At 51.9% G+C, this 26,478-nt stretch overlaps 2 protein-coding genes across 8 annotated transcripts in view; both read right to left on the bottom strand.

Annotated features, from left to right (window-relative positions):
• Positions 1-25,952, bottom strand: part of LOC142898475 (nck-associated protein 5-like) — a 43,799-nt gene extending 17,847 nt beyond the window's left edge. The window contains exons 1-5 of one of the 7 annotated variants that reach the window (XM_076041423.1): positions 25,571-25,952; positions 24,335-24,452; positions 15,404-15,477; positions 5,141-5,204; positions 151-284 (exon numbers count right to left, since the gene is read on the bottom strand). In XM_076041423.1, coding sequence (XP_075897538.1) covers positions 151-284; positions 5,141-5,204; positions 15,404-15,471 — 266 coding nt within the window. In that variant the 5' untranslated portion in view covers positions 15,472-15,477; positions 24,335-24,452; positions 25,571-25,952. Of the gene's footprint in view, positions 1-150; positions 285-5,140; positions 5,205-10,099; positions 10,467-15,403; positions 15,478-19,535; positions 19,798-23,578; positions 23,767-24,334; positions 24,456-25,570 lie in introns of those variants that run through there. The other 6 variants (XM_076041432.1, XM_076041441.1, XM_076041459.1 and 3 more) reach the window with 6 other exon arrangements.
• Positions 25,953-26,107: 155 nt separating this feature from the next.
• Positions 26,108-26,478, bottom strand: part of LOC142898510 (glycerol-3-phosphate dehydrogenase 1-like protein) — a 4,529-nt gene continuing 4,158 nt past the window's right edge. Inside the window, exon 7 of the mRNA XM_076041470.1 lies at positions 26,108-26,478. This exon is cut by the window's right edge and continues 80 nt beyond it. Within this exon, the coding sequence (XP_075897585.1) occupies positions 26,462-26,478 (17 nt within the window). The 3' untranslated portion in view covers positions 26,108-26,461.

Genomic DNA, 26,478 nt, shown 5'->3' with positions numbered 1-26,478 from the left:
CCGAAGCAGAAGCAGAAGCAGAAGAAGAAGAAGAAGAAGAAGAAGCAAAAGCAGAAGAAGAAAAAGGAGGAGTAGGTGGAGGACTTGTAGGAGGGGGTGGAGTAGCAGCTCCGGCCCTGATCACCTGAGGGGTCGTGTGTGGGGTCGTACCTGGAGAACTGCTGCTGCAGGGACGCCGCCTGCGCCCGGCCAAGCTCCGCCTCCTCTGTCACCTCCCGCAGGCGCTTCTCGCTCTCCAGTCGCAGACGTCGCTCCTCCTCCAGCTGGAGGATCAGCTTCTCTCGCTGGGGAGACAAACACAGAGACATTATTTCCTCAGCCAGGATCAACCTTGACCTCTGACCCCTGACCCCCACCGGGCCGCTCACCAGCCTCTCACCGACACGTGTCGCGGGGCTCAGGTGGGACCACCACCTCTCTCATCTGACCTCCACCTGTCCTCCACCTGTCTCACCTGTCCTCCACCTGTCTCACCTGTCCTCCACCTGTCTCACCTGACCTCCATCTGACCTCCACCTGTCTCACCTGACCTCCACCTGTCTCACCTGTCCTCCACCTGTCTCACCTGACCTCCACCTGTCTCGCCTGACCTCCACCTGTCTCACCTGTCCTCCATCTGTCTCACCTGACCTCCACCTGTCTCACCTGTCCTCTACCTGTCTCACCTGACCTCCACCTGTCTCACCTGTCCTCCATCTGTCTCACCTGACCTCCACCTGTCTCACCTGTCTCACCTGTCCTCCATCTGTCTCACCTGACCTCCACCTGTCTCACCTGTCCTCTACCTGTCTCACCTGACCTCCACCTGTCTCGCCTGACCTCTACCTGTCTCACCTGTCCTCCACCTGTCTCACCTGACCTCCATCTGTCTCACCTGTCCTCCACCTGTCTTATCAGTCTTGCTGGTGATATTTTCCTTGACTTCCTCCCATCAGGTTGTGATGGATCTAACCTGTGGCTCCGACAGTCTGCATAGGAGCAGATCACATGACCACCCCCGTCACATGACAACCCCCCCTGTCACATGACCTCACCCTGACCTCACGTGACCCTAGAGGAGGACGGTGGAGTGGAGCTCTGCTCTTCCTCCATCATCAACATGTCATGGAGGAGGGGAGCCTCTGTTGGTGAGAGGCAGTAGTGCGAACTGTCCAACAGACAACATGGTTTAAAACTTTAAATAACTTTGTGTGCATGTGTGAATTTGTGAGTGAGTGTGTGTGTGTGTGTGTGTGTGTGTGTGTGTGTGTGTGTGTGCACGTTTGTTTAAAAACCAGTCTGTCCAGATACTGGGAACAAAAGAGATTCCAGACGAAACCAGAAGTAGTTCAACTATCAACCAGCTGATTGGCTGGTCGCCACGGCAACAGCAGGATTAATAATCCAGCTGCTGCTGTGGTTGGACAAACACATCTGTCTCCCTCTAGCTCGTGTGTGTGTGTGTGTGTGTGTGTGTGTGTGTGTGTGGGTCACTCTCGATTACGCTGTTGAACTGTGTAATACACGTTGTTTTCCTGAAGAGGGCGACATACCCCATACATCTACAGCTTCAAGCACGCAGGCACGGGCAAACACACACACACACACACACACACACACACACACACACACACACACACACACACACACACCAGTGTGCAGGAACCGGCCTGAACTGGAAGAGGCAGCGTAATCTGAGGATTTTAAATGGAACATGTGAAACCAGATTAAATCTGATCTGCTGTGTTGATTCCCCCCCGACGCACACACACACAGACACACACGCATACTTAAACACACGCGAACAGTGAAAACCCACTGCTGCAGTTAGTGTGACCTGAAGCAGCACAATACTGAATGCATGTGAGTGTATTTGGGTGTGTGTGTTTGGATGAGGGGTCTCCTGTGTAATGAGATTAGAGAACTGTGCATGAACACACACACATACACACAGACACACACAAACACACACTCCTTGTCGCTCCCTCCCTCATCAGAGCGGATCTCCGGCTCAATGCTAAAACAAACGCACACACACACACACACACACACACACACACAGAGTAGCATGTTTTATTAATGAATGGTAAACCTTCTGTGCGTGTGTATGTGAAAATGATTTGCATTGAGGATCAAGTCAGTAAAACACACAACAGCCTCATAATTAAAAGGACAGTTCACCTAAAAACTGATTGTGTCTCTGTCTCAATTCTGACAGGAAAAGGATGAACTTCTCAGAAACACACACAGTCAACATTTTACACTTACACTTACACACACACACACACACACACACACACACACACACACACACACACACACACACACACACACACACACACACACACACACCTGGCTGGCTAGACATAGGAACTACTTCCTCTACATATCACTACACAGAGAGGAAAATGTGTGTTAAAGAGAAAGAAAAAAGAAAACTAACAGAGAACAACTGATTGAGGAGACTGTGTGTGTGTGTGTGTGTGTGTGTGTGTGTGTGTGTGTCCCTCAGGACCCCATCTATTCAATTACCATGGAGAGCCACTACATTAGAGAGTGCCGCAGGCCCCGAGGCAAAAAACACACACACACACACACACACACACACACACCAGGACTATTAATCACTGCCAGGAGACGATCTCTCTCTCCAATACACACACACACACACACACACCGCAGTGACAGGGTTGCCCACTGTTGGGGGATGGGGGGACTCTGTCCACAGCTGATAAGACCAGTCGACACCTGAGTCCCTGCCCCAGTGCACACGCACGCACGCACGCACGCACACACGCACACACACTAGAACTGGGCACTGAGTTGATCAGGGACCAGCCGAGTGAGTCTCAGTCCACCTGCAGGCTAGGGATCTCCAGAGGAACCTGAGGAGCAGCTGCACCAGGAGGATCTATTGCCAAAACAAATTCCTACGTGTTTACACAATGGCAAATAAAGAAATCTGAATCTGAATCTGAATCTGAATCTGAATCTGAATCTGAATCTAACCGCTGCTGGACAGGAAGTGGCAGCTGGTGAAAGGAAGTGGCATGTAGTGACAGGAAGTGGCAGGGAGTGTGAGGCTGCTCCACCACAGGAAGGAGGCAGAGGAGCCCCAAACCCTAAGCTACGACACAACCAGGAGAACTAGAAAGAGGACATGCTCCTCTTTTCTCTTGCTGAAGGTTTCCAGGAAGAGAAAAGGAGGTGGAGAGGAGGAGGAGAAGAAAGAGGAGGAGGAGAAGGCAGAGAAGGAGGAGGTGGTCCTGGCAGACTCAGATGGGGGAGGGGATTTTGGGGATGTGGCTCCAATTATCTCTGAGCTGCAGCTTCTCTTTTTTGGTTCCACTGAAGCTGAGCTGTGGAGGCCATGGAGGAGGAGAGGGGGGGGGGGGCATAATCCCAACTTCAAAATGGAGCTTACTGCCACACCCTCTTCCCCCACACACACAGCCTCCCCTCCTCCTTTAACTGAGAGGACGCTTTGTGTGGTGGCGGAGGCGGCGGCAGCGGTGATGGTTATGCGTTCGGGTGCAACTGCAGGTGGGGACCCTTGAACCCATTCCCACTAAAATGAGGGGGTTGACACTGTGCTTTTTGAACGTGGGACGACTCTCAATCAATCAGCATTTAGTCCCTTTCCCACGGACCAAAACCAGTGGGGTCTCACCTCCGCCGGCAAGCTGCACTCCCTCCACTTTCACTGCTGCGTGTCTGCTGACGTCATCGTGCTGATATCGTGACGATGAAGTGCGACAGAATTCAGCGAAGTAAACAATGGAGAGCAACATGGAAGCGAGTCCAGCAGTGGCCAGTGTTCTTTGTTGTTGGGCCCTTGTTGACTGAAGAATAGATCCGCGAATAGCCTCCGAACGATGGCGTCGTTCACGCCCGGATTCAAGTGGCGCACACCTCCGCGGGCGGTTCCCGCCGTGCAGCGATCATTTCAGCGCCTGGTCTATTTTGTGCTCGAGCCGGCAGGGAAAAAGCCAGAGGACAATGAACAATATTTGAGCGCTGATGGAACGGAACACCTTTGCATCAGGACGTGATCTATGCCGCGACTGGCGCAATATTATGACTTAGCGTGCGTAACGCTCAGCGTCATCCCGTGCGGCAGGTAAAAGATGTGAAGTCGTCGCGGGTCTCCCTTTCCCATCGCAAGCCGATTGGAACCGATCTCAGTCAATTTCAACCCTTGCCGGGTTGTTTGACGCGTTTCGGTGCAGCTCAGTGAGCCTTTCCCACTGCCACCAATTGCCGATTAATAGCGGGACTACATTCCGTTTTTTGGCCGGTGGGAAAGGGGCTTTGGTGTGGAGCCCCTCACCATCCCCTCATCCCCACCCGACTCCCCACCCTGCCACTAACCACTTCCTGTTTACTCTGCAGCCTCCGTGAAACAAAACTTTGTCGCGTCGCTAACTCCCTCGATTCTGTCTCCTCGGCGTGGCCTCGTCACGCTGCTACATGCTCATGGCCACAAGCTAGCGGGGAAGATAAAGAGGTGTGTTCAGTGCCAAGGGGAGGACCAGTCTGTCTGTCTGTACCGGCCTGCTGTCCTCTCTCTGACCCCACTACAAAGAGGCAGCCAGACAAACGGCCCCTGTCCTCCACCGGGGCGGGAAAAGGGACAGAGCAACAGCACGCCAGCGGCGGCCAGTACAGCAGGGGCTGCGGAACCAATCTGATTGTTCCGCTGCACATCAACACCTCCTCCCTCCCCCAACCTCCACCCCAGTTCGGTTCTGACACACATTCCATCAGTCGGCCGTGAGAACTGTGAGCTTGTGTCTCTTGTGAGCGTCACACGACGTCTTCCCCCTCCTGGAGGAGGGGGAGAAGGAGAAGGAGAAGGAGAAGAAGAAGCAGCACAGACTTCCTGCTGCAGGGAACCAGGAGGAACTGCAGACCAGCACCTGATTGGTGGTCAGAGGATGCATCAGCTGAGACTCATGTGGAGCTGCTGAGCTCTCTCACACAAACACACACACACACGTGTACACACACAGACACACACACTTCACCAGGTTTTCGATCATCTGGCAGGGTTGTGTCTGTTAATTGGTTATATTCAGGACGTTACGGCTGTGTGTGTGTGTGTGTGTGTGTGTGTGTGTGTGTGTGTGTGTGTGTGTGTGTGCGTGTGTGTGTGCATTACCATGGTGCCTTCGCTCCTGCTCCGTGCAATTTCCCTCTGCAGACGAGCCACAGCCAGCTTCTCCCTAAAGACACACAGAAGACAACATTTAGACAGCATGCTGGGTGCAGTCTCGTCCTAGACCTAGGTCTGGTCCAGCTCCTGGCCCAGGTCCGGTTCAGTTCTGGTCCAAGCTGAGGAATCAGACAGATTTTGGTTCTCCAGGATGGGACATTACAGATGTGAGAGAAACAAACGTCAGTCTCTCTGTTCTGAGAGGGGGAACCTTCACACTGTTCAGTGCAGACACACGCACACACACACACACACACACACACACACACACACACACACACACACACACACACACACACACACACACACACGTGCGCGCGCGCGCATCCTTGGCAGTCTAAACAAAGGGTAGAGTGTGTATGTTGTGTCTCTGTGGTGGCGCTAAGAATAAACAGCTGTTTTTATCAAGGACTGAGAGTGTGTGTGTGTGTGTGTGTGTGTGTGTGTGTGTGTGTGTGTGCGTGTGAGCCAGGAGGACACACACAAAGATTCTGCTGGTCCAGCCTAATTATTCTGGATACACACAGACGAGGTCACGTGAAACCACTCCACACACACACACACACACACACACACACACACACACACACACACACACACACTGCTTCTATAAATAACATACAAACACACACACACAGTGGCAGTGGTGAACATCATGCTGGTTCCCCACAGCAGCTGCTCCAAGTCACCACCCACATGTCCGACAATGACGATCAGCTGACCTACAGGGGAGAGTCCCATCAGGCAGGCTGACAGTACACCACCACGGCCAGCAGGGGGACCAGGTTGCCCCCTACCCCCCACCCCAATTTCACACACTCACTGTGATCACTGAGTTGCTACACTACTATTTACTATTTTCACTACGACTATTACCCCCAATTCAAACCAGAAGCGTCTACAGTGCGTTAGCAGAGCGTTTGCGGCTCCGCAGCAGAACACAGCCATTAAAGTCAGTGTGCAGGTCTCCACCAGGCGTGGTGCGGGCGTGTTTCCGAAGCGTCCCAGAAGCGTAAAAACGTGACACCCTGGTAAAAAACACAGCAGTTAATTTTTTGATGCTTCACGCGTTGCTACTGCGTCAATCGCAGCAGGTAGAATCGATCAGACAGGAAGTCAATGATGTGAAAACACAGTGGATCCGGTTGATTTTCATCATAATATACAATGTGCTGGATTTTGTATTTCTATGTGCTGGATTTTACTGTCAAACGTCAACGTGACGCATCGGCTTCAACACTGTTCAGTTCGGCCGTCAAATAATAAAGCAGGTTTCACTTTAAATCTGAAGCTATGATGAACAAAATGCATCTATACTTTAGATACCTGCAGTTCGGTTTACTATTATTTTTCTTTTTACACACAGAGTTTTGTTTGACTGTCGTTTTCTTTAAATACACGCGAAACCTGGGTTGTTGCACGATCCTCCCGCTGCGCGAGGCGCCTCGCTCGGAAACACGTTTAGTGTGAGAGAGTACGGAGCGGTTAACGCTCGGCGAACGCACTGGTGTGAATTGGGGTAGTATCCAGCCTTCTGCTGCTGTGCTGAGGTTAGCCCCTCCTTCCTTCCTCCAAGCTCCTCCCCTCCCTCCATCCATCCCCCTCCCTACCTGTGTCACTCCCCTCCCATGGTTCCTGGCACCCAGCGCCACCAGACCACCGCTAATCCTCCAGCGAGTCGTTACATAACCCGCTGCCAGCGTCCAAACTGGGGACTTGAGCAGGCGTCTGAAATGTTTTCATGTTTTCTTCTCCTGACCTCCACCACTGAGAGACATTCCTACATTCCTGGATCACTCACACACACACATACACAAACACACAAAGAGTGCCAGACAGTTTGAGGAGTCACTGAGGATGGAGGAGACACTCCATCAACACTCCTGTCTGGACCTTCTGATGGGACATGAACACATCTGGACCTTTAGCGTGTCCACTTCAAAGTCAAGTTCTGTCATCAAGGTCTGCACACACACACTTCAAGTCTGAAAACATAACACATGATGACACCAAAAGGCCAGACACCGTTGTGACTCAGCAGCAGCAGCAGCAGCAGCAGCAGCAGCTGCTGGGGAGCATCAACCACCTTCCATCACATCTCCAGCTCCAGCCACTTCCTGTCTCCACCTGGACACCACCAGCCAGGTGAAGGTCAGGTGACCATCGGGCCCTCCCACTACCACCCTGCAGCATCTGTCTGCTCACCATGCAGACCAACAAGAACACCTCACCGTGTGTGTGTGTGTGTGTGTGTGTGTGTGTGTGTGTGTGTGTGTGTGCGCGCGTGGGGAGCAGCTCCTGTGAACTGATGTGATGACAGCATGCAGCTTTTTCCTGAGTCAGCACAACCCAATCCCCCCGCCCTCCCTCCCGACACACACACAATAGAAGGTAAACGATAGCAGGTAGTGTGTGTGTGTGTGCAGAAAGGGAGGGACTTCCTGTTGAACATCAACACGACCTACTGACTGAATAAACTCTCACAGCAGCAGCAGCAGCAGCAGCAGCTCCTTGGGGTTCGGACACGGCGCCCCAGGGTGGTGGAGGATGGACCCTCACGTTCTGGACCAGATCCTATTGGAAGGCAGCCTGGTGAGGAAGGCTCCAGGTGAGGACCAGGAGTCTCCAAAGGCCGATACTCAGCGGGGAATTGTGAGAGGTTGTGGCCAGGTGGTGGAGGTGTGTGGCTGCTCTCAGCCAATCAGCAGCAGCCTGCTGACACCACCTCCAGCGGGTCACCTGATGACCAGCGGACTGAGTGGTCCTGCTGACCTAAACCTTCTGCCCACACAAAAGGTTCATGTGTGTCCTGCAGACAGGAATCTTGATTCCTGTAACCTGTTTTGTGATCGACAATAGATCCAGTCTGTTGTTGTTGTTGTTTTTACTGCCTGAGCATCGGCTGCTACATAGATTTAGGATGAGTTGGAAGTGGAGGAGGTGGAGGTGGTAGGGAAGGAAAAGGAGGAGGAGGATGATGAGGAGGAGGAGGTCGAAGTTGGGAGGAGGAGGAGGACGATGAGGTCGAAGTTGGGGAGGAGGAGGAGGAGGTGGTTGGGGAGGAGGAGGAGGAGAAAGAGGAGGTTGCGGAGGAGGAGGAGGAGCAGGAGGGCCTCCACAGCGCCGTCCTGACTCCAACCTACAAACTCCCACAAAACAACAACACAACACAGCCGGCACAGCATGTGAGCTCACATTCCTCCTGCATTGGAAACCGCAGTAATGCACTCTGGTGACATCACCGCATGGAGGAAGGAGGGGGGAGGAGGGAGTGGGGGTGTGCTGAACTGAAGGTTCTCCCTCAGACTCCCGAGGAACCGAGGCTGAACTCAGACCCATGAAGAAGAAGAAGAAGAAGAAGAAACGGAGAAGGACAGCCGTAAGCAGCGACACCACACATTCCTCACAGAGGCATGATGGGAAAGTTTAAAGCCCAACCCCCCCCGTGCACCCCCAAAACAAGTGAAAGTGTCCTGTTTGTCTGTCCTTCTCCCATGCTGGGGCCCAGCGGGGAGCCGAGGAACATTCCTCAGTAATTCAGCCTGACCTGGAGCCAGCTGGGGGTCACCGAGGGTGGGGGGAGAGGGGGACACAAGGGGTGAGGGAAGGAGGGGGTGGGGGGGCAACATAGGGAGACGGGGAGGGGTGGAGGGGCGGCGCCTTATTAAGACACAGGAAGTGCAGGAGCTGAAGTTCACCGACACAGGATTGAAACCAAAAAAAGTGGCTCCATAACACCAGCGGGCGAAATGTAGGTCACATGATGATGGGTGAGGAGGGGGCAGAGGGGAGGGAGGCATGGCAGTGGGCAAGGGAGGGAGGGGGCGGGGGTGGTGGTCACTGGTTGCATGGCCGGGTTGGACGGACAGAATTACAGTTTTAATTCTATAAAATCTAATCCCTTCACTTGGCCAATCCTCTTAGTGGCTAAATCCCCAGGTAGTTTTCACAGAGCGCCACATCTGGCCTGGAGGGGAAGAGGGGAGGGGCGGAGCTTAGCCACACACACACAATGTCCACAGCATTTCCTGTTGATACAGGAAGCGGTGGTAAAGTCCCTGAGACAGACTGCAGGCTGGTTAAATTCCCCAAGTCAGTCAGGACAGGAAGTGGAACTTTCTCTCTGTTCGTAGCTCCGCCGCTGGTACAGCAGATGCTAAGGCCAATGCTAACGCTAACGTGAGCGACGTGGGCGATTCCAGGCTGGCGGCAGGAGCTCACTTTAACCTCAGTTCCCCACAGCCAAAATAAAAACAGGAGGAATGCGAGCGAGCGAGTTAGCGAGCTTCCGCCACAGAGAAAGAGAGAGACAGAGTGAGAGAGAGAGAGAGAGAGCGAGAGAGAGAGAGAGAGAGCTAGGAGATACCTCCGTTCTCACACAACAAACCCCCCCCAGGTCACATGACTTTCTGGGACATATGGAGCAGCTCCTCCGTAGCTTCACGCCACGTTAGCAGTAAGCTACAGAGCAGCCAGTAATCCGTCTGCTCAGCTGTATCCAGTCCCAGCAGAAAGACCAGTCCTTCAGACTGGGATTAGTGGTCCCCCCCCTGCCACCTCTCCAACCCAGCCCCCCTCCAACCACCAAACTCCCCTCCTCACTCTAATCTAGTGGCAGTGGAGAAAAAACATTCCTGCACGCCGCCGACTCTCTCTCTTCCTATAATCAGGCCGAGTGGTTTAAAGAGGCGCCTGACAGCCCACCACAACCCCCCTCCCCCTGCTGCACGTGCCAGAGGGCAAGCAGCTCCCCCCGCTGGCCACAGAGGGAAGCCCCCCCACAGCCATGTGTCCACCGTCAACACAAACAACAGCAGAGAGAAGAACAAGAAGAAGCAGCGGCGGCAGAGTGTGCGACTGTGTGTGTGTGTGTGTGTCAGCGTGCCGATTGTGTGCAGACCTTACCCCGCAGGGGGATCAGCAGCATCCTGGAGCCTTCAGAGGAGACACATGACCCCCCCCTCCCCTCCTTCACCTCCTCCACCTCCTCCTACTAGTCCTTCTGCTGCTGCTGCTGCTTGCACCCAAACTTTACATCCAAACAACACGGAGGGACTTCCTGTCTGGAGCACACCGGCAACGTCTACTCCTCCTGCTGCCCCTCCTCCTGCTCCTCCTGCTGTTCCTGCTGTTCCTCCTGCTGCTCCTGCTCCTCAGACAGTCGTCTGCTCCTCACTGCAGCAGTGTCCCGTCTCGCTGTCTCTCTCTCTCTGACTCTCTCCGCTTGCCCGCTTCAAGCTACTAACACTTCCTCCCTCTCTCTCTCTCTCTCTAACACAAGAGCCTGACTCGCTCACTCGCTTGCTCGCCCGCCCCGCCTCCAGGGTTTATTTTCTCCCTCCTCCTCCTCCTCCTCCTCCTCCTCGTCCTGCTGCTTCGGGATGTTTAACATGTGGCGAGTGAGACGGTGGCCCTTTCCTCAGGGGAGGGGCGGGAGGAGGAGGAAGGGGAGTTTTTTGGAGGGGTTCAGGGGGCTGGGCCGGGGAGGAGGAGGAAGGCACGGGTGAACTCCAAGCAGGAGACATGAAAGAGCTGCAGGACTGGAGAACCTGGAGAACCTCCTGATGATCCTGAGCTCCTCTGACGACCACAGCAGCAGCAGCAGAGCCTGTGGTTCACACCGTGTGAATGGTGGTGGGGGTGGGGGGTGGGAGGAGCCAGCAGAGCCATGGCCCCGCCCACTGACAGGGACCCCTGGCTCTGGCCCATCTGCTGCAATCAGCATCAGTCTCAGCTGAATGCCTGGGACGGAGAACCGAAAAACCTCCAGAGCTGGGAGACCTATTGTCTGTCTGCGCCCCCTCACCCCCCGTGTATGTGTGTGTGTGTGTGTGTGTGTGTGTGCGTGCGAGGGGGGTAGGGGGGCCAGGGGGTCAGGGGTGGCGTATAGCTAATGACAGTAATCACAGTCAACAACACAACACAGCTGCAGCAGGAGCAGGTGGTCGACACACACACCACAAACACAGGTAACAATAGGAAGTGGCAAGTGAGCCAATGAGAGTGCAGCACATGGCCGAGTCCGCAGTCAACCCCCTGTATTTAAATTTAAAAGTGTTAATGTAAAAACATCATGAAATTCATGGTTCTGCATTGTTGACACAATTAAAATGCGGCACCAATACAGAGACGCCTTCGTGTGTGTGTGTGTGTGTGTGTGTGTGTGTGTGTGTGTGTGTGTGTGTGTGTGCGCGCGCGCTGACTGATCTGCTGAGCTCATTAAGGGGCTGTGGGGTGTCAGTGACAGACTCCACTGTTTAGAAACACACTGGACCGCCCACACAGCCAGCCTGGCTCCACACACACACACACACACACACACACACACACACACACACACACACACACACACACACACACACACAGAGAGTCAGTACATTTACATGCAGAGCTTAATCAGACTAATCTTATAATTTGGTTTTATCGGTCTTCTCTCCTTGTCCCAGTTTACATGCAGCTGAGAAAATCAAATTATTGACGGGAACGCGGTCCTCCTCCACCACACCAGGGGGCGAAATGAGTGCGAGTTTAATTTATGGTTAAACTCTTTCATCGCACAATAACAACACAACTGGAGCGCGATACAAGACCGGTGTAATGTCCGCACTGGTCTTCAACTTAACGAGTTTCCTCACCGAACAGCTACAGATGTGCTGCGCCACCGCCAGCGGATTGGCCAGAAATTCACAACGTACACAACATATTACTGGTGACTGTACTGTCGAACAGGAAGTGCCCTCCACGTGGTTCTGTGGGGGTGGGGAGGAAATGCCAAGTGGCAGAAAGGAAGTGGCTCTGTTTACCCAAAAGCCCTGTGGAGGTCTTGGGGGGCATATGTGTGTATGTGTGTGTTTATGTGTTAGTGTTGTGTATATATGTGAAACGAGACTGGATTAACTAGATAATCTGAGATTAATCCCCAGCCTGCGCAGGAATTCCTTCAACATTCCTGGTGCGATCATGTGACCTCGGCATCACTTGGGGCATGTTTCCTGGCTCGCTTGGTGGCTCAGCTCGGTACGGTACAGCGCAGTTAGGCCCCAACACGGTCCCAAGGGTTACCAATTTGGTATCTGCTTCCTTGGGGTGCCAAGCGTGCTGAGCAGGGACCATAGTGGTGACGTAGCACAGAGCAGGTCACTGATTGGGTAAGAGTTTTTTGTTTTTTTTGTCCTATTTTTTTTTATTGGTTTTTCACTTTAAAGGTACATACAAACACACATTAGAACAAGACAACAACAAAAAACAACAACAAACAAAACAAAACAAAAAAAAAGTCCCACCGCAAAACAACAATAAGCGCTGCGCAATAAGTATACATAAAATAAATTAGTAAATACAGAATAGAAAAACGACAAGAGACAGGTATATAAAAAGTACAAACGTGAAATAAAATAGATGCGAGGGCAAACAATTCCAATCAATCAAAGATAGACGATAGATCAGAGTCTCTGCAAGAAAGAAAGTAGAGGTTCCCAGATCCTTCTGAACCTGTCTGACCTATGGTTAAGGTCATGAGTGAGTTTCTCGAGAGGAATAAGAGCAGAAATTTGAGATAACCACATATCAACCGTGGGGACCTTGGGAGTTGACCACCGTAACAGGATACATTTTTTGGCCAGAAACAAAAGAATTACCACCAGAGATTTAGTGTCAGTGTCCAAGAAAATGTCTGGAGCATGGTTAAGTAAGTAAAAAGAAGGAGTCAGTAAAAATTGTTTACCAATGATTTCCTGAACCGCAGAGTGAACACCCCTCCAGAAAGTCTGAATGCGGTAACATGACCAAAACAAATGGATAAATACACCTGGGTAAGAGTTTTGACGAACACAGAGTCGGAGTCTTTCACAAAACCAAAAACTGCCATTTTTAAATGCCCAGTGTATGGATTTCCACATTTTCACGTATTATTAAAAACTGAAATGCTTATGAAACTGTTCCATGGGTGAACGAGGAGCTGCAGATGTTTTTGTTCTTGGTACAGAAAAAGCTCAAAGAGAGCTGGACGGACAGAGCGACACGCAATGAAAAAGTCTTCCTGGTTTAGCAGCCGGTGGCTGCAGTACAGCAAAAGTGTCAGGAGAAATAATAATTAAAAAAAAATGAGCGAATGCCGAGCGACTATCACCATAGGACTACAACAGTCGAAGCGGAACGAACAGAGAAAATGTTGGAAGTTTGTTCAGTCTACTGCAGATGCGATGGACCACTGGCCCGGTCGGCAACGGGAGTGAGACGGGCTCGACTCGGCCGGTGGACGATGAGAGAATAGTCAGCCACGGCAATATTTGAAAACATGCATGATGTCTGTGAGTGTATTGAGACCTCAAGCAACTTTAGTTTTACAGCTATTTTCAACGTACATTTTATCTGCTAGGACAGTGTTTGATACAAGTCAACAGTATTAAACAAAATCATTCTAAGTCCTATTAAAATGTCTTTTAAAAAACAAAATAAAAACACGGTCAAAACAAAAAGCACAACCTGTGGTTCAGGGGACACGGAAGGCACAAAAAATGTCAGGGAACTCCGCCCACGCTCAGGCAGTAACCAAGATGGTGGAAATGGGTCCTAACCGAGCTCTACTGTACTGATTAGGGCTGGCATCCACCGTGTAGGCCAGTGGAAACACGCCCTTGGAGGCGCATGAGCAGCACAGCTGCAGCCAGTTAAGTCCTCCACTCTGCGACCTTAGACCTCTGCGTCCAAACACCTCCGAGCCCGGTGTGAAATGGCTCAACTTGAGAAGCATTAAAAAAAAAAAAAAAAAAAACTGCTCTCGGCTGCCCTAGCGGTGCCTGGAGGAACTGTCCACAGAGCTTCACCTGGAGGACCCACAGCAGGTGATGATGGTCCTCCGCCTCTAACCTCTGACATGAGGAACTCCTGCGGTTTGACTGATGGTGGTTGTGGACAACACACAGCCCAAGCCACAGGGTCCCCCAGCTTTTTGCTGCTGGAGCAGCAATAAGCCGGGCCAGAATTTATGACCAAGCAGAGGAACAACAACAGAACTTTAATCTGCATTGTTTTTAATCCAGCGGATTAGAGTCACGGCGTGACGCAGCAGCTTCACGAGGAGATCAGAGAGACCCGCTGTGAACCCGCCCACCCTCCGTGGCCCCGCCTCCTCCGCCCGCCTGTCAAAACACTTCAGCTGGAGCAGAAACCACCTGAGGAACCAGCTGAGGAACATCAGCACCCAGCACCAGAATTTCCATCCACCTTCTCATGCTTCTGCTGAGGGCCGCCTCAAGCGACATGTGGAGGAACATCTGGTCGCTTCGGTCATGTCTAGAGATGCCAGACCAGGTGGGCAGAGGCTGAGGAGCAGACTGGAGAAGATCGCCGAGAACACGGAGGAGCTTCAGCAGTCGGGTTAATGAGACGTGTCTCCATCTCGGCCCCCCGAGTGTGCGAGTGTGTGTGTGATAAAGACGTGGCTGAGGTCATTCATCACACGTGTGTGTGTGTGTGTGTGTGTGTTGGACTCTGGCTGACCTCCTGTGGCTCCTCCCAGCAGACTGAGAAGGTTCCGACTCGATTGAAGCCATTAAAGCTCCGTCATCTCCGTCTAAACCTGGTTAACCGTCTTGGCGTTTGTCGCTACTTCGTCTCCTTTCACAACTAATTCAATTCCTGGACGTCCTTGGACGTCCCAGCAGCAGCGGAATACCAGATGAACTGATCCCTGATGGCCCTGCTGCCATGGAAACACCTCCAGAGAGACATTCCTTTACACATCACTTCCTTGACTTGGGGCGTGGGGTGGGGGGGGTGCTGCCCTGGGCCTAGTAAAGGGGATGGTCATCGGTCATTGGACACACCCCCTCCCCTGTTACCCAGAGAGCCCCCCCCCCTCCCAGTCGGACCCCCAGTTGCCCTCTCGTTCTCAGCGAGCAGGAAAATGACCAGGTTCCATTCAGATGGAAAGAAGCTCCTACAAAGAAGGCTGAAGTTTAAAAATGGTCTCCTATTCTGTGAGGGGATGGGGGAGGGGAGGACGTCCAGAGTCCAAAACAAGGTAATTAGATCAGCATCTCCATAAGCTGTCCTCTGCCTTTGTCTGGACCAGTGGTCTTCAGAGGACCTCCATGAGAAATGACCCCACACCACCACCACCAGCTCCAGGGTAACTTCTAAAGAGGGAACCATTCCTCAGAGGGGAGGGGAATAGGGAGGGGTTGGGGGTCAGCTGCATCTCCTTACCTTCTCACACTGCTGCGCTCTTCCTCCAGCTGCTTCATGAGCTCATCGATGCAGCAGTTGGCCTCCATGTTCTCCTGCAAAGACAAAGAGGAATACACAGTCAGAAATTTGGAGGGGAAACTGGTCCCTGTTCACAGGACACCAGTCTGTCTCTGACTGGATCACTGACTACCCCAATCACCACCACCACCTTCTTCTCCTTATAGTTCTCCTTCTGGGCTTCAAGTAAAGCTCTGGTCCAGCAGGAAGCTGGTATTGCTGCTGCTACTGTGTTGTCATGGCTCAGACTTGTGCTAATGACAGGGCACCAGACTAACCTCAGCAGCAGCAAGGAATGCACAGAATGTGTGTTTGTGTTTGTGTGTGTGTGTGTGTGTGTGTGTGTGTGTGTGTGTGTGTGCGTGTGTGTGTGTGTGTGTGATTTAAGAGCGGGCGACTGGTGTGTTTACTGCTGTGCATCAGGAATTATTTCTGATGGATTTACGGTCACAGCGTGTGTGTGACCGTGTGTCACACACACACAAAACTCCTGTCATGGTTGAGCAGCGCCCCCAGTGGCTGGGGTGCCTCCAGCAGGCTTAAGTTTCACTCAGGTGCAGTGAAAGATCTCCTCAGCCGACCAGGACCCCCTGGTCTGATGTGATGAGAGGTTCTTGACATCCACCGGGGGGATGCGTCACATGACCGTCCAGCAGATGATGGCTCAGCGAGACACACTGAACCTCATTCAGTGCTCTGCAGCGTCGCAGCTGACAGACAGCTCCACTCAGCAGGACCCTCTCTTTCTTCTTCTTCTGCTGCTCCTCCTGAGAAGGATGTCTGTTCCTCCAACATCCTCAGATCAGTCCTCCACCCAGCCTTCCAAACATCAACACCAGGAGCCCAAATCCTTGCAGGTAATCCTTCTGATGGCGCTCAGGTGACCCTCTACCACCACCTCCGACCTCGTCGGACACAGCGGCCCATTCATGCCTGCTGGGAACACTGGGCGAGTGTTCAGAGCCCAGGACGGGAACCCAGCAGGTTCAACACACCCACCAGTGTGTGTGTGTGTGTGTGTGTGTGTCTCCCGCACTACAACGTTAGCAGCAACTACATTCAATCAAACACCGTGGATGGCTAGCATCGCTAAGCCAGGTCTCTCTCACACTCTCTCACTCACACACACACACACACACACACACACACACACACACACACACACACACACACACACACACACACACACACACACACACACACTCTGGCTGATGTAATGAAAGCAACACACAGGATGAATCCAGGAAACAGGAAGTGGGGCTACGCCATGAGTCCCGCCCACATTTTTTTACAAGCCAGGGCTGTTTTATGTCCCCCTAGGGGGCAGTACTGAGGCAGGTGTGTTGAGGTAGGGAGGGGGTGGTGAGAGATTCCCAAAGGTTCCCATGTTCTAAGGAACCTTTGGTCCAAAAAAACAAGAGAACCCTTGTGGAGAGAAACGATGATGTGTCAGTCAGTCAGGGAGTGGATTTGCTCCAAGTGGGCACAGGAAGTGTTTGTGTTCTTGGGTTTCAGTTGCAGGTGAGGTTGGGTGGCGCTCTAAGTGGATCATGTAGTCTGGTCTGACAGATTCCAGAGGAACAAAGAGCCCTCAGAGCCGCCGCCACAAGCCACCTTCTGAGCACAGGGATAAATAATTCGGAGCAGCATCACTGTCAGTCTGAACTCCTCCAGGTGGAAGATGTGCTCCCCGCAGAGACAGACAGGACAGCAGATGGGGGTCAAAGGTCGTCCTGGACATCCAATAGGAAGCAGAATTATTTCTTTTGAGTAGCGGATTTTTATTTTTGTGTGACTCTGTGAGAAAATACCAAGAGAACAGTGGCACACACACTCTCTCTCTCTCTCTCTCTCTCTCTCTCTCTCTCTCTCTCTCTCTCTCTCTCTCTCTCTCTCTCTCTCTCTCTCTCTCTCTCTCTCTCTCTCTCTCTCTCTCACACACACACACACACACACACACACACACACACACACACACACACACACAGAGGAATGTAAACATGCTGGGTATAAACCAGAGGAGGGGTCTGTTCCGGTTCCTCTGGTTACTGGTGTAGACCAACACTTTAACTGCAGCCATAAAACTGATACAGCAGCAGTAGCAGCAGAGGTAAGTGACATCCCATCGGCCAATCAGGAGCCACATACAGGTCACATGACCCACCGGAAACCGGCTGGTAAAATCCCGAAGATGCCTGAGCAACGAGACGAGACTGTAAACGGTAAATGAGACTGTAGATGGTAAAAAAACACAGCATAGTTCCCTGAATTGCGAAAAATGTCATTCCCTCCATTGCCACCAGGGGGCTCTGAGCCACACACTCTCATGAGCTGAAGACTTGTTAACTGTTTGCTTGATCATAGTTTCAGGTTTCACTGTGGGTGAGCGCAGCGACACAACCTCCCTGTTTCAGAACATGTTTGTGTGTGTGTGTGTGTGTGTGTGTGTGTGTGTGTGTGTGTGTGTGTGTGTGTTGGAAGAACTTGGAAGCCAATAAGGCAACATCACAAAATGAGGGCACAGTTAATTAATCATCTGGGCTTCCTGTTCGCAGCTCTCCCCGATGGCCCCCAGGGTGTGTGTGTGGGTGTGTGTGTGTGTGTGTTGCAGGGCAGGTTGCAGCTGGGGGTCATTAGCATACAACAGGACTGTGAGCCAGCTGGGCTTCAGCCCAATACCACAGAAGAAGAAGTCAGAGGTGTTGCCCTCCTCCTCCTGCTCCTCCCACTAAGTCTGCTTCCTGATCATAATTTAATCATCTGTGACATCACAGCATCCAGCAGCCAATCAAACGGGCAATTCATTTTCTGGTTTAAACTAACTGCAAAACAGCCTTCAACTCAGTGATGATGCACACACACAGATAGACAGAGATAAAGAGAGAGAGAGACAGAGAGAGAGACAGAGACAGAGACACAGAGAGAGAGAGAGAAAGAGAAAGAGAAAGAGCCTGTTTACCCATTTGCTCCTGAAGGTGGTGCTGTGCCCATCTTTTAGCTCTGCTGCCCTCCTCCCCCGTGGACAGACTCAGTAAGAATCATACTTGCACAAAGCGTTAAAAAAACACACCTGAACACGGCGCCGACAGAAACAGAAGCCACGCTCTAATTGGCTCCACGTCGCCCCCTGGAGGACCGACGCTTGCTAGCGTGCAGTGGAGCGTGAGGATGACAATCTGTTTATTGACCTGCTTCCTGCTGCTGTTCAACCACTCCTGAGTGGAGCCATGCACAAAAAAAAGAAAAAGAAGGAAAGAAACAGCCAGAGTGGGAATGGACACCAGAGAAAAAGAAGAAGAAGAAGAAGAAGAAGAAGAGCGTGTGCTGACAGGACTTCGTGAAGAAACGTGACGGTGCAGAACGAGCATCACGGCAGCCTGCAGGCAGCAAACGGCTGGAAAACAGCTCAGTGGGTCGGCTTGTGTGCGTGTGTGTATGTGTGTGCGTGTGTGCTCGCACGCTGACAATCTTGGTGAAATAAGACGGAAAAATGCGCTCATGCGTCCTGCTCCTTTACGAGCCATTAGTCACCATCAGCTCCTGTTAATGCAATTATGGAGAGGATTTATGTCTGCGGTAAACACACACACACACCTCGAGGAGTCGGACCCCCCACTGGACCACTGCTCCTCCAGGAGCAGGAGGATTAAACTCCAGCATCCAGACTGAGTATCTTTAAACTAAAAGGACCATAAAACTGGCGCTGAAGTGAAGCTCAGAATATTTTATCATCACTCTAACACACTATTGCACTTGCACATACACACACACACGGTGCTGCTGTGACGAGCCAAGCGGCTCCATCCTGCTGCTCAGTTTGTTGACCTAAATATGAGGACGCTGAACCAAACACACACACACACACACACACACACACACACACACACACACACACACACACACACACACTCTCTCTCTCTCTCTCTCTCGTACACAGCCGCTGGCGCCCCCTACAGATTCTCTCTGACTACACCACTGCTGCTACTCCGGGCTTCCCTCCAGGTGGTCCAGTGTTCTGGTTGAGGTCCTGGTGCAGTGCAGGCTCAGTCTACTTCTACCGGAAAGGTGGTTAAGGGTGACCGACGCTACTCACCGCCAGCAGCCCCAGCAGGGGGACGTTCCCGATCCTGCTGCTCGCCGCCGCCGCCGTCACCGCTGCTGCACGCTCTGCAAAATGCTCCATCCTGCGACCTCCTTCCTCCTCCTCTTCTTCTGCTTCACTCTCCACTCCTGCCCTCACTGAGCCTCAGCTGCTGCCTGCTGCTGGGAGTGATGATGATGATGATGATGAGAATGATGATAATGATGATAATGATGAAGATGCTGGTGTCCCCCCCTCATTTTCCTCCTCCTCACTGAGGCCACAACGGCTACTTTTCAATTTTTAAGCAGGAGCAGCCATGGCTCAGGTCGGGTCACGTCACCTTGGATGAGCAGCTGCAGCCGACACAAAGCGTGAATAAGCGAGGGGGCGGAGCCTCAGCTTTGCTCTCTCTCAGCTGTGCAGCAGTGACCGGCGGGGTGGGGGGGGGGGGGGGGGGTGGGGGGGGGCAGCCAATCACAGGAGGGTGCGTTCAAGTGGGGACATGGCTCCTACAGCAGGGGGTTCCTCTCCTGGCTGCAGTGTAGCAGTGGCTTTGAGTTTCAAGTAGTAGTACTAGTAGTAGTAGAAGAAGAGGAAGAAGACGAAGAAGAAGAAGAAGAAGCTGTCCCAGTGTCCTTCAGCCCAACTCCTGACCACCTGTGATGTAGTTTTACGGAACGGCCAGCAGGGGGTTCTGCGCCACACGTCAGAGGACAGAACACAGGAAATGACACGGTGGTAACATGTTTGGTTGCATGCTGAAGGACGGTCTAGCGCCACCTACTGTCCTGGAGGTGGTAGTGGATGAAGAGGCGGGGTCAATTCAAGGGGGCGGAGCCTATCTGTTATGTTTGTTTGTTTGTTTGCTCCAGGTGAGGTCAGCCAGCTGGAGAATCTCACCTTAGCAGGTGAGAACCTCCTGGACTCCCTGAAGCTGAAGGATCAAGGATCAGCAGAGACATTGATGACATCATCAAGTCAAAATTTTTATATAGCACCTTTCAAAGCAAATCAATGTCGTTCAAAGTGCTTCACATACTGATAAAGAGATATACAAAAACAAAGAAAAACATCACCACACGGCTTAGAGACAAGCCCCGCCTCCAACCACAGCCCAGGACAAATGACGTCAAGCATCACCTGAGTCATTATACAACACCTGAGCTCACCAACGGCCAGGTGAGTCAGCCAGCAGGTGTCTCCTGCTCAGGTGTGGGCTAATTACAGGGCGGGGACATTCCACTGAGGCAGAGGGGAGGCAGCTCTCTACTGCCCCCTAAGTCCCAGCAGGTCACCAGGTTCTGACGTCAGACACCACTGGTCAACACAGGGACGGGAAGTGAAACCCCTGACTGACTGGACCACTGACTGATTGGACCGCTGACTGACTGGACCACTGACTGATTGGACCGCTGACTGACTGGACCACTGACTTGCGGGGCTGCAACGATTTGTTGACAATGTCGCCAAAAATTGGAAATGAAAATAGTCGAATGAATCGACAACCACTGTCGACAGTTATCGCCAGACGTGTTTTTCCAGTGGAGTGAATGATTTCAAAAGCTTTAAAAACATATAATAAATGCAAGCAGTCCGAAGAAGTGAGCCACCATGGATCCCTTTTTGCAAAAGAAGCAGATGTGCATCCCGCAACAGTCACTGAGCCAATGCTGCAGATGCTGATCTATTATATGAGGCCGCTCATCATGGTTGATGGTGCCAGGTTTCAACAACTTATAACTTATTCATGGATTCATGTCTATACTGACTGAACACTGCACCTGTCCATTGGTTTTAGATAGGACATTTTATTTACTTTTTGTATGAACCAGCCATTCAGCAGCAAAGTTGAATAAAAGATGCATTTTTCATTGCGGTACCCTTCTTTCAGGTGTTTATTATCATTTACCACATAATTAGCAACCTTATTCTAAATTTAAGAAAATTTAATAATTATCCAATTAGTCAACTAATCGTTTCAACAGTCGGTGACTAGTCGACCGCTGACTGATTGGACCGCTAACTGGATCACTGACGGGACAGGACCACTGACCAGACCACTGACTGATCCAATGACTGGACCACTGACTGGTCCACTGGCCAGACCAATGACTGGACCACTGACTGGACTGCTGACTGGACTGCAGACCGGCCCCTCGGTCCAAGGAGCACAAAGGAGCTTGGAATAATTGATGGAGCTGCTACAGCGTGAAAAGCCCAGATTCACTTTGGTCCTGGTCCAAACATCATTATCATTAGGAGAGCAGCGGCTCTCAAACCCCATGACCTGCAATTTTGTCCCGCAGCCAATCAGAGCCCAGGATGGGACACAGAGGAGGTCAGAGGTCAACTGACCCACATAGGGAAAATAGTCCCGTGGTTCCTGGATGGAGGGTCTGAGTCTCCAGCGTGAGAACCAGGGAACCCCACTGAGTACATCCAATCAGGCGGCACTTCACATTATTCGAATTATATTTAGCCACAGCTGAGCAGCAGCCAACACCCCCCCACGCTTCATCATCTGATTGTGGCTCCGCCCCCTTTACCCAACTGACACCAGTGGGACCTCTCCCCCTGAAAGCACAGAAAGCACAAAGGATGCTGGGAGGTCAAACCTGTCAAATGCACTCAAGTGATGCATTGAAAAAGTGACTTTTATTGCGAAGGAGCTCAACTGTTCCTGCATACTCCAGGTAACGGCTCAGCCGAGGAGGCGGAGCTTCTCTTAGAAACGTGTTTGTGACACAGCCGTGACCTAGTTAACAGCGGAAGCGGACGCCATCGGCCGGCTGCTCATCACTGTGTGACGGACGATAAAAATAAATAGAGGGTGAGAGTCAGCCCAGCAACACGGGGTTACGTAATCTCAGCCAGCCTGGCCCACTTAGAGGAGGAGGAGCAGGCACGCACGCAAGCACGCACGCACGCACGCGCACGCGCACGCGCACACACACACGCACACACACACACACACACACACACACACACACACACAGGAGTGTGGTGTCTGCTGTGTGTGGCCAACAGCTGGCCACACAGGAGGTGGGCCAGCTGTTGGCCCACCTGAGGACACACCTGGTGGGTCACATCACATCCACATCACCAACCCCTCCCAGCAGTCTAGGGCCACGCCCACCCCCCCACTGGTCTCCAGAATGAGAATAGATTAATTAATTAATTAATTGATAAATAAATAAACTGATCCACTGTGTCACTTCCTGGCCGGCTGGGAAGAACAGCCAATCCGTGCGAGTGGAGGGTTTCCTCACCAAACCATGATTGGTTGGTGAGGAAACCCTCCAAAGACCTACAGCAGAGGGCGCCGACCAAATTGGAGACATCGACCCCCCGATTCACCACCCCGACACACACACACTCACGCTTTGTCTGTGTGTGTGTGTGTGTGTGTGTGTGTGTGTGTGTGTGTGTGTGTGTGTGTGTCACTTCCTGCTCCTGTGGTGTGACAATGATTAAAGCCAGTGGAGCGTTTGAATGAAGCAGCACACAGCTGCCAGCTAGCTAGCCAACCCTGCCTGCCTGCCTGCCGCAATACATTGTGGCCTGATGGGAACCTGAGAATCTGAGCAGCAGCAGCGTCACACACACACTCCTACAGACTTGTGGGAGCTGGAACTGCTTCACACCATTGCTGGTGCAGGTCCAGACAGCAGCAGTGAGTTTAGCCCTCTGTTTGCAGCCAGCTGTTGCCAAAGCTCACAGACGGGACTTGGGCACTGAGTGATGGAGACCAGTGACTCCACTTCCTGCAAGAAGGAATCGGGACGGTGTGAAGTCAATTTCAATGTAATAAAATGCAGACAAACAGGAAGTGAGCGGCTCCACTTCTTGTTCGTGTGAGCACTCTGCAAGCTAGCTAGCAACAGCGTAGGCGTGGAATCAAACAGGGCATTCTGTGAAGTCAATCTGAGGGTAATAAAATGCAGACAAACAGGAAGTGAGCCATTTGTGTTAGCACTCTGCTAGCCAGCTAGCAGTGATGCAAGTGTGGATTCGAACAGGGCATTGGTTTGACTTCCTGTGCAGCTACTCACTCAGGACGCTGATCCTCTCAAGGCGCCACCGTTCATCCCTTCAGCTTCAGCTCCCAGCCAACACGGGTCAGGTGTTCGAGTATGTGTATGTGTGTGTGTGTGTGTGTGCGTGGGGAGGAGGGGGCGGGGAGAGTCAACAGGAAGCTCTTCACGGCTCAGTCCAGAGTCCGACTGACTGAGAGGCGGTTTGGCTCGCCTTCTTTTCTTCTCCTTTGGGTCAGGCTCCAACCCTGTTCCCCCCTGTGAGCGATGCCCCGCCCAACCCCCGTGGAGCGGGAAGGGGAGAGGGGGGCGCGGCAGTGCTGTTTTCCTAGGCCTCTGCAAACAGAGCTGGGAACCAGTCGGACCTGGCCCGCCACAAGATAAACACTTCACGCATGCTAGTCCTCCACAAAGGGCCTCCCTCTCTGCAGCAGCCAGCACCACCTCCTCTTTCTCTGCCTCAGGGGGGTCAAAGGTCAGGGCGTCTCCAGGGTCTGAGTGCGCACGTGAGTCAGTACGTTGTGGAAATAAATAAATAAACAAACAAACAAATAAAATCAGTGTGTCGCAAACTTTCTGAGCACCAGCGGCAGCTGTGTGTGCGTGTGACCCAGCTGCCACACACACACACACACGTTGCAGGGTAAACAGGGGAGGGGGTCATGTGACTAATAAAACCTTGTTAATGATATAATGATGAAGCCAAAGGAGGAGGAGGTACTGCTGGCTGCAGGAGTGAAACTGCAGTTCAGAGACGACAACATATACACTCACTGGGTCCACTGGGTGACGGGACAGAGGTCAGAGGTCATCTACAGTGCCCCCATCAGGTCCGGCTGGAGGAGGTGAAGGAGCAGCAGCAGCAGTGGGGGCGGCATCATTCTTCACGTGCCTGCTAGGCAACAATGACAAATGGATAAATAAACTGTGTTTGGAGGAAACAGGAAGTGACAGGGCAAGAGGCGGGACTAGCGAGAGGCGCGGAGGGGTGCACCCAGGGCCGCATTCCACACATTCACTTTACACCAGCTTTCAATTAGCGCCAGAGTCCACTCCCGACCTCTCTCTCTCTGTCACAAAGATGAGAAGCTGCCAGGAGAAACTGGGGCCCACAGCCATTAGGCCCCCTGCCTCCCAGCCCCTGAAAAGGAAAAAAAAATAAAAAGAGCAACAGCGGGACGTGGTCGAGCATGAAATGGAAGGTGGCGGGAGTGGACCGTGATTGGCAGAGCCTTTTGACCTCAGGAACACCTTCATTTAGAGTCCAGGGGTGGGAGGGTGGAGGTGGGGGGGGGTATAGAGGGGGTCAGGGGGGTGTGTAGGTGGGGTCGGAGGGGCTAAAGTGGGTCAGAGCCCTCCCCCGCAACGTCCTAGCATGCAGCCCATTCATTTGAATGTAGTTGCTCACCCAGCAAATACACGTATAAGAAGTTTTTGATTTCTGCATTTGAGGGCGATAAAGCATGTAGCACTTCACACCATCAACCATCACCGCCAGGTCAAAGGTCGTCCTGTTAGCCGTTTTAGAGTCTAGAGTCTCTTTTTGTATTTCGGTCTAATGGGGAAACATGCTTTTTGAACCCATGGGACGCGCCGCCGTATTGCGAGTCTGGTATCCAGTTTTGATAATACATCCACGATGCAGCTCTTCTGTTCGCCTCAGTCTCTTGATTAATGGGCACACGAGCAGACAGAGAGCCCGTGTGTGTGTGTGTGTGTGTGTGTGTGTGTGTGTGTGTGCGTGTGTGTAGCTCTGGCTCCCTCTACTTGCCGCTCTGGTCCCTGCAGCTGTGAGACGCCGAGGTTCAGCCAGTTGAAAATGTTTACGACGGGACTTCAGCTAGCGTTTATGTCAACTTACTAACTCGTATGAACTAATGAAGATGGCGTTGTGTTACGTGACATTCGTCACGGTGCAAGCTCCAAATCAACACCACGCCCCCTCGCAGGTGTCCAGGTGACCCTTCTGTTTAGTTTTCCAATATGTTGTATGAAAAGTTAAACACTTACCCGTCAGCTGGACGCGTCCTTGTCGAAGTTCAGCACCAGCTCAGTATCCATGAACTCCTCCTCAGCTCGGCCGGAAATTCGAACACCGAACCGAGCGTGTAACTTCCGGTACGATCGGCATCCGTCATTACGCGCAGCTGTTTTTTGGTTTTGTATTGTTTATTATCATTTTTAGGCAGAGCAACTGTAACTGTGTCAGCAAAATAAAATACAAATAAAACATACCCTTTGCAATAACCTGCGGAAAAGCTGACGGCTCTCGACTAACTGGCTATCAGCCCCGTGTTAGCTAGTTCTGTCTTCTACATGCAATAGTTGTGGTTTGAACTGAACAAGTTCAAACTTGCTCGCTTGCTTGGCTGTTTTAATTTTCCATCACACAGGTGACGATGCTGTCTCTCACACACACACACACACACACACACACACACACACACAAACACACACACACACACACACACACACACACACACACACACACACACACACACACGAGTGTCTTCCAGTAGGCAACAACAAACAAAAAAATATCCCAGCTGATCACATCAATACACCTTAGAAAGCAAATATTACAATCCTGCAACTGTAAACGGCAATCGTCCACATGCCCTGTGGCCCTGCAGGCTGAAATGTACAACTCGATTAGTTCAAACTAGTTCTTCTAATCTAGTTCTATGTTCCAATTCTGTGAAAAAGTAATACATGTAAAAAAAAAAATTAAAAAAAAAGTATTACAAGTACAAAAAAATAAAGTTAAAAAAATTGAAAACATTTTTTTCAACGTGTGAAAAACTTGGAAAATGTATTTAAAAAAAAATGTTGTCTGTGTCTCTCAGGTGGAGCTCCGCCGCCCTCTAGTGTTGGAGCAGTGGTACTGCAGCAGGGCCCAGGTCACATGTGCTCAGGGT

This window comes from Nelusetta ayraudi, unplaced genomic scaffold (genome assembly GCF_046127955.1).
Source record: "Nelusetta ayraudi isolate G7.1 ecotype Tasmania unplaced genomic scaffold, CSIRO-AGI_Nayr_v1 ptg000004l, whole genome shotgun sequence".
Classification (NCBI taxonomy): Eukaryota; Metazoa; Chordata; class Actinopteri; order Tetraodontiformes; family Monacanthidae; genus Nelusetta; species Nelusetta ayraudi.
Note: the sequence above shows the minus strand (reverse complement) of the source record. Positions and strands in the feature narration are given on the sequence as shown.